The sequence below is a fragment of the Ceratina calcarata genome, unplaced genomic scaffold (assembly GCF_001652005.2).
Source record: "Ceratina calcarata isolate Rehan_Ccalc_2016 unplaced genomic scaffold, ASM165200v1 scaffold81, whole genome shotgun sequence".
Classification (NCBI taxonomy): domain Eukaryota; kingdom Metazoa; phylum Arthropoda; class Insecta; order Hymenoptera; family Apidae; genus Ceratina; species Ceratina calcarata.
The window spans coordinates 539,968-548,122 of NW_017179422.1; the positions used below are offsets into that span (position 1 = coordinate 539,968).

Genomic DNA, 8,155 nt, shown 5'->3' on the forward strand with positions numbered 1-8,155 from the left:
AAATATGTAAATATCTTTGCCAATTTTCTTTCTCGCGAAACAGTTTCGTTGTATCACAGCCTGTTTACTATGACACTCGCCTGAGATCGCAGTTAATTTCAGACTCGAGTATCACCTCCGTCTTCCGTGTCCTTTTTGTGGTCTGTTCATGACTGAATTTCCCAAGTTGTATTCTTGGGTAGATGATTTCTCTCATTTACTCACAATTCTCTCCTGACTATTATCTGTAAAGGTCGGGATGTTTCAATACTTCTTTCCATACGTCCTATTAAATGGGAATACCAATTCACTTTGAGATGCGTATGAATTCTTATTCACCTCGGAATACATTCCAGTTCATTGTTGCGTCATGAACGCGTTAAGAAGGGTCTAGGAAACCGAATAAGAAATATGATTTCGGCGTCGGCCAAGCAGAAGATATTCGTCATTTGTGACGCCCCATTTCTAACAGATCCTTGCATTATGGGATTATCATTACGTGTGCCAAATATCTATTATAGGACTAGTACTGCTTCTGGCACGGTATTCAGGAATATCGGCTAAGGCGATTATATTCGAGGCTACCTGTGCTTGATTCCCTTTTGTCACGCGTTTCGACGAACCGATGGCAAAGGAGATCGTAGAGTTACGAGGAGAAAATCACGACTTGCAGTCCTTCGACAGTATTTTTTTATCGAGTTTGAAAAATTAAGAAAATAATATTAATAATTATATAAAAAATAATTTCAAGAACTTTGTGTGTTCGCTTATTGGAGAAAATAATAACATGTATTTAAGTGCACGTATGCAGATAAGTATTAAGTTCAGATAGGAAAATAGGAAGAATTGTGTTACAATTTTTTAAATGGAGAGAGAACGTTTAAAAATTTAATGACCTTCTGTATTTTAAAAAATCAAGTCTGTTCGAATACATTTTCTACTGAATTCGTGAAGGAGATGCTGACATCTACACGTTCAACGGGGACGTTCTGTCGTAACCAAACAAGGGTGGAACAAGGTCGATAATTCAGGGAACGCACCCCTTCGAGTCAACCCCTGGGTTTAGTAGCAAACGGTAAAACCACCCTTCCAAATAGTACCATATTTTTTCAAGTGTACTGTTGACTATCGGATGATATGACAGAATGTTGTTGATCAATAATAGGTATCTACGAAATTCTTTTTAATAATCGTCCATCGTTATCGCGATGATCTTGCTTCGATAAGGAACAAAATTTGTTATATTTATAAATGCGATAAATTCCAGGAAATCTGTTCAATAATCAATGTATGCCGCGATTAACGAAAAAATGTATTCAACCTGATAAACTGAGTCAACCAATTAACTTAAAAAACTGACTCTAGCCGTGCATTTTTTTATTCATCAAATATTCACGATAACGTGTATGCATAACGCAACGGAAACTGTTATGAAGGATCTTTAGGTATGTATCGCGGAGCGAGAACACGTTCATTCCGGAACGAAATGGACGTGATATAAGCGCGAATGCGGAAAGGCCGAGGAAACTGTTTGGGATAACTGTCCACCAGGCTTAATGGACACCTAAGAATAAATTTATGTCGGTCGGCTACTCAAAATGCAAATGTGACCGAGAATTATTATTAGATGGAGAATGTAAGGGAAACTTTGAAAGTCAACGCGCAACACACTACCATATGCATAAGTACGTGTTAAAATATTTAAAAACAAATACGCGTACGTACGTGCGTAAATTCTGTATCGCATCTGCAATCACGGCCGTGGCGATGATTATTTCGCGATAAAAATAAATTGCTCTTTATAGACGTTAATTATGAGCCTTCGGTTCTAATTAGGAGTTCGTTAAGCCAGAGGTAATTAAAATTGATAAACCTCTATCGTGACGACTCTGCTAATTAATTTCCACGCCCAATTCTTTTTCTTTCCACATCCCTTTCGGTTTATTTTACCGTTTTTCATCTTCATTTTCTTTTCTTTAAAATCTCTCCTAGCTGCCACGCGCCAAGAGAAATGTTGCGCGGAAAGGCGAACAAGGAAGAGAACAGTCAAAAGATAAAGAAACGTGTCAGATTTTGAAATCACCCAGGACGAAGAATGAGTGTGTGAAAGAGAGTAAGAATCGATAACGTTTTATCAGTGCCAGTTCTCTTATCGATAGCTTTGTTACGTATTCAATCACTTCCAGAAATCAAAAGTATTATCACTACGTGAGAAAACACATGTATGTATGATCTTAAGATTTTTACAGCGCTATCGTATTAATAGTAACTAACCGATTACTCAGTGCATATACAATATTAATGGATTAAGTCTCGCTATATCGTATGCCGTCATGATAGGAGAGGGAAAAAATTGATCACCAGTCGTACTTTAATTAGGTTACAATCACGACGATGCGAAGCCTGGAGTAAAAGTTGTTAAATTAAAAATATATAAGACAGATCATCTTTTCAGCGGAGTAACATGATCAGATGCAAATGAACCTGCTGCAAGCTGAAAAGTTTGCAAACTTAATTTGCGTTGAATTAAATATTTTGAGAGCAGCATAAACTTAAGATATACATGTACATCTTCTCAGTGCTATTCGAATTAGTATACGTCTCTACTACTTTTGAAAATATACTTGGCTGTCCTCTCTTCTGAGGAATTTTTTTAATTGTTAGAATTTCTCATATTTCTTCTCATTTATTAAATGTCAGAAGTACAAATTATTTTACGTATACAAACGAAAGTAGTATCAACGTAACCGTAAATTATAATTCCGCAGATAACGGTGCATTATATTTCAATACGTTTAGAGTACTCATTATGCGGCGAAACAGTCGGCTGCTTTTTTAAAATTGCTTATTTTGGAGGGAAAAAAACTATAGAATAATGTAGGTAGATAACGAGAACGAGCATTTTCCCATTGGCATCCAGTCCAGTGGGGAGTGTAGTCAGAAAAAAAAGAGGAATTGAATTTCTCGCATTTTTCACGCTATCGTTTTCAGGAATTCGCGAATCGGACGACCCGCGTATTATTACACGAAAATGTCTCTTCGAAGCGAGAGCACGCTGCGTGAACCGAAGCTTCGTACCTACATTTTCAAACAATGGATAGATGTTTTTGAGATAGCAGAGAATCCTCTGTGAATAGGGGCAAATAACGCGGGGACACGCGATCCGCGCGAATTAATTCGCTCGCTACTCGCATCCCGGTTGACTCATTGTTTTTTATTTTTACTAAACGAACCGCCGCCGTCCAAATAATTTCTCTCCACCAGCGAAATCAATGTAATTATTACTAAATGAATTATACTCGGACCGAGCTTTTCCGCGTGTTTCCCGAGCAATTGTATGCCCGTCCCGGATAAATACAACTAACGATAGACCAGTTAAATCGAAATAAAATCTTAATGAATAAAATCGAACGAGAGCGAACGGTTACTTTTGATATCGCGAGCGAGTTGCTATTATTGTATTTAGAAAACTTTACGCTTTTCGAGAGGATCCAGCATTAATCTCAATTAAAACGGCCCGAGGGCAAATAGATGAAACTTTTCGTATAATTCTATTTCCAGTTTCGATCGAATCTACGTTCGATAATCTGATTCGATGAAATTGCGCCCGATTTGCATTGGAAAATTTCGATGCCAGCCGCTGGGTTGCTAGGTCGCACCTGACGCGCGGACGGGCGAACTTTTCAGCAAGGAAAATACGAGAAACTGGAGGAGTCGCGTTGCAACGATGTCGATGTTGCGAAGAACTGACGGGAAAATCGTCGTTGCCCGACTATCGCAAAAACATGACGCCTGATTATCAGCATCGCGCAGTAGCGTCACCTTGAATTAATGAGCAAAGGGTCACATGATCATTCAGATCATCGTTCCAATTATCTGGTCGGGTATTCCCACTCCCGGGCAGAAGGAGGAGCGAACGAAATCGTACAAAGAAATTAATATTGTGGCAACCAACCGTGTTCCGCTTGATTGAGATATTTCCTCAATTAGTACGAAAGCGGTCGCATTTGGATCGTCATCGATGTTTATGCTCCGTGAGGTAGAAACGCGTCTCTGAAGTGATCGTGAGCGCGCACAGAGTGATAGAGAGAGAGAGAGAGAGAGAGAGAGAGAGAGAGAGAGAGACGAGAGAGACATATCGATATACAGTGAAGATATAATTTACGAAGAATTCGGGTATTTCGAAGGAAGAACCACTATTTGGTGAGTTAAGTCGTTTCAAAGTGAAACCGCATCGTTTAAAACGCGATAAAATCCCGCGCGTTTTTTACCTGTCCGTATCGAAATCGACGTATTCGTAGCAGCTGCGATGCTGTCATTTTTCGCAAACGTCACTCTCAACCACGATTTCGAGAGAGGTTCTCGCACGATTTGATTAAATGATGGCGTTTGAAAAATCGTTGCTCGTCGCGTTGTTGGAAGCCTGTTTGCCGGGTAAATTCGACGTTTCGTGTCACCGAATGTAATATCGTAAAATAATTTTTAAAGCCACGCGCATGCGAGAATCAGAAGCGAGCCTGAACCTTTAGTTTTTTAAAACTCGAACCAACTCGCACATTACCGAGTACGTTCGTTGCTTCTAGGCTACGCGGGGCGACGAAGTACAAGTCGAGACGAAGGAAGCGCGCTAACGAACTATATTGTGGACAAAATAAATCGGAAATAAAAGCAGGACGCGGATGGATAGACGTTTCGCAGTCGCGTAGCGTACACTCTCGCCTTTCGGCGGAGAGACCAGACTTGTTCGTTTTATTTACTTGCTCTTCAATTTGCCCGAACAAATTATGGGAACTCGGACGAAAAAGGAAAATCAGCGTTCTGGAGCTTTCTTTCCCCGTTTCTTTTCCTATGTACCGATCATGCATAAATTCTTCATCCCCGAATGGCTACAACTACCTCGCGCCACACATATATACACGCCCGGACGCAATAAAGTCGTCCGGATCGATCGTCGAATAAATCAATTATATGCTTAATTCCTATTCTATCCGCCATATGGCCATTTAGTTATATTTTCGTTTCCTACGGAACAGACGGCTGCGGGATCAACGAACTCGTTTCCATTTCCTTCGATCAGTGGCCTGATTCTAAAAGGGTCAGTACCACCGTGCTCCCAGATGTAATCACTTTAACACAAATACGAAGCCCGTCCCTTTTTGTAATTCCCCTTATCGTAATTACTACCCCTGGCTCCGTCTGGCTGTTTGACCGTTTAGCAAACATTTTCAAGCCGTCGTCGTCGTAAAGAAGTTCGCGCTCGCACGGAGACCGAGAAAATATTTCTAGCTCTTCGCGCGGCAAAGAAATTGGCCCGAAAAGATTTCTCTCCTTGACACGTTTTGATCTTTACCACGGGTAATAGTCGGTATCGGTATAGGATCGCTTTGTCGAAGCAAGACAGTGTGAGGTAATAATGTAACACGATATAATTTAATCAAACTAAATAGACTGCTGCACGCTGTTAAATTGGAGAATATTGTAGAACAGTTTAGCTTAACTAAGCAACTGCTTGTGATACAGAGGCTGGCGTGCAGATAATGATATACCTACTTCGTATATGTAATCAACTTTGTAATTGTTGCAGACGTGCTGGTATTTCGGTGACAGAAGGAACAACCTCAATGTCGTCGTTTGCGATGAGCAACATAACGATGGAGACCATAGGTTCTTCGAATAGTTGTGCAAATTTGGAAACTCGTGACACAAAAGGAACATCATCTGCGTTGTCTCGCACGTTGAGCTGTTGCGTCACAATAGGTGACTTTGCCAACCATATACTGATAGGTGGCCTGACTGGATTCACTTTGTTCCATTCTCTGAGCTTCCTGCACTCGAAGGATATTAATACGCGCGCTGTGATGTCATATTTGCACATTGTCTTTTGCACTGTTGGGGTATGTATGTCTGATAGTTTAATATTCTCGCCCGCATAGAATAGAATTCGTGGGGTTACCGTTTCATTCGCAGTAATATAACTTGATGTATTAATATAATAACACGGATAATAACGTCTTATCGGGAACGATGTAATCCGAGGCAGTTGAGTGAAATCATAGAGGAGAAAAAGGTTTGTCGAGCGAGGGTTTTAAGTGTTTTCAAACTGCGGATATTATTTCCCTCAAATTCCATTTATCTTTCGCATCCTTGAACATCTTGTCTTAACACACAAAAGATCGCGGGGAGGAAGTAACGCGCGGAACAGGAAAGAGAGATGGAACAGATATTTCCTGGCAACGTTCGACCTTTGCTGCATAAGCTGCGAAATTGAATCAGAAAGAACTCGGGGCGAGCAATTCTCGCGGTTTAATTGCTCAAAAGGAGGCGAGAGCTTCTTTGGCCGTCGCGCCGCAAGGCAAAGGAAACAAAGGGAAAAGGAAAAAGGAGGAAAGGAACAAGTTCCGCGTCGTAACCTTGCCCAAGAGTGCCCTCCGTGGCATGATAGCACCCCGATTCAAATTGCGCTATTTATTCTCTACTTACAAACGGTCGCGCGCGTGGGAACAGCGGAATCAAAATTCAACTATACAGAACCGAACCCGAGCTCGAGCACTGCTCCGATGGAGCTAGCCACCTAGCTAGCCAGCCACCCTCTCCCGAGGGGAGATAGACCGTGGCTAACCGAGGTGGCCAAAGAAGTTCTAACGACTTCACCAACCGACTGCAACTTCCGCGACCGCTGACGACTCGATCTTATCCTTTTCAGTACGTTCTACTGATGTCGGAGGCTATTGTCATCTTCACCGGTTTGGCACAGCCCGTCCCGCACCGTATAAAAAAGAACTTTCATCTGGTCGTGCAAATACTTGGCGTGATGTGTACAGTAGTAGGAATCGTGTTAATGTTTCTATTGAAAAGTGTGCACTTTAAATCCATTCACGCGATTCTCGGCCTGACATCCCTTGTCTTGATGGTCCCACCGTTTCTCAGTGCCTTCAGATACAGGCAACAATGGGTGAGACCGATCATAATTAAGTTTTTCCATAACTTCTTCGGTTTATCCTGTTTCGTGATCGGAATGGCTGCACAGTGTTACGGTTACAGAATGTTTGGGGCAATTAAACTTTTATCTGATGATGTGGACGTTAGATCAATATGTATAGGAATCACAATCGTGATTACAATACTCTCTGTGAGGAGAGCACTTCCAAATATTTTCAAACAGTTTGTATCAATCTTTACATAATAAAGAACGAGTAAAATTGTAGATGTTATTGATAGTCGAATTGTTTCATTTTTGACAATTTTTCGTGTTGTAAAAAATGTTTAAATGTGCACACAGAACATTTTGTACCCTGGAGGGAACTCTGAGCGAATGAAAACAGGATTCGAAACCTGGCTTAAATAAACGGGAAATCGCGTTTCCTTTTTTTCTGTAATCCTCTTTTTCTACACGCAAACGTGGCCGAGGAGCAAATGTTGTTACAGCATAATTCGATTCTTAAGCGATACGCGAAACACTGCATTCGCGCGTCAACGTACACGGGGAAATCCGATCAGCGTCCGTTGGAAAATACGTATTGCATTAATGAATGACGCGAACCGGACCCGTAATCAAAGTTCAATTACATCAAGTCATTACGCCGCAATATTTCCAACATATTTCTGGGTCGTGGCAGTGTTTAATGCCGTATATATGCCGATTCAAAACTTGCTCTTTCTTGTTTTGAAAATAGTTCGATGTATCATTTTGCTGATAATGTCGAAACACATCATTTTAATTGTGTTACGAAGCTGTCTCAAGCACGTGTCGATTATCATCTGCGTGGAGAACGAAACCGATATGAATACAACTTTTATACGACACGTACATACATAGCATGTGAATCTGTATACAGTGTATACATATTACAAACTGATTGAGCGTTAATCTTTCCTCGTTGGAGTTATCACGTTTATTGATAAGCCGCATTTTTGCACGATTATTTTAGTCAAACGTTTAACGAAATTGGCAATTGCTGTAACAAATTCTTACATGGCACTTGATTGCTGTATTGAAAGATAAGAACGTCGCCCTCGAGGAAATTTCGCTTTCAGTCTATGTAGGTACGCATTATACACAAACATGTGCTAGCATATTGTGGTGCAAACAAACTCCTGAACAATGTTTACGCTTACCCACGACAGGCGATGAACCCATTAATTATAAGACTTGTTATCTTTCATCTATTACCATTTC

The 8,155-nt window shown here is 40.8% G+C and overlaps 1 protein-coding gene across 1 annotated transcript; it reads left to right on the forward strand.

Moving 5' to 3' along the window:
- Positions 1 to 3,929: 3,929 nt before the first annotated feature.
- On the forward strand, positions 3,930 to 7,349 carry LOC108631098 (uncharacterized). The gene is made up of 3 exons (XM_018034805.2): positions 3,930 to 4,182; positions 5,564 to 5,873; positions 6,683 to 7,349. Exons 2-3 carry the CDS (start codon positions 5,601 to 5,603, stop codon positions 7,160 to 7,162), a joined length of 753 nt encoding a protein of 250 aa, XP_017890294.1. The 5' UTR covers positions 3,930 to 4,182; positions 5,564 to 5,600; the 3' UTR covers positions 7,163 to 7,349.
- The last annotated feature ends 806 nt before the right edge of the window (positions 7,350 to 8,155 follow it).

Excerpts from the sequence above, each read along its gene's own strand:
- LOC108631098 (XM_018034805.2), top strand. The coding sequence starts at position 5,601 with ATGTCGTCGTTTGCGATGAGCAACATAACGATGGAGACCATAGGTTCT. Across the intron at positions 5,874-6,682 it reads TTGTCTTTTGCACTGTTGGG|TACGTTCTACTGATGTCGGA; the intron begins GTATGTATGTCT and ends TATCCTTTTCAG.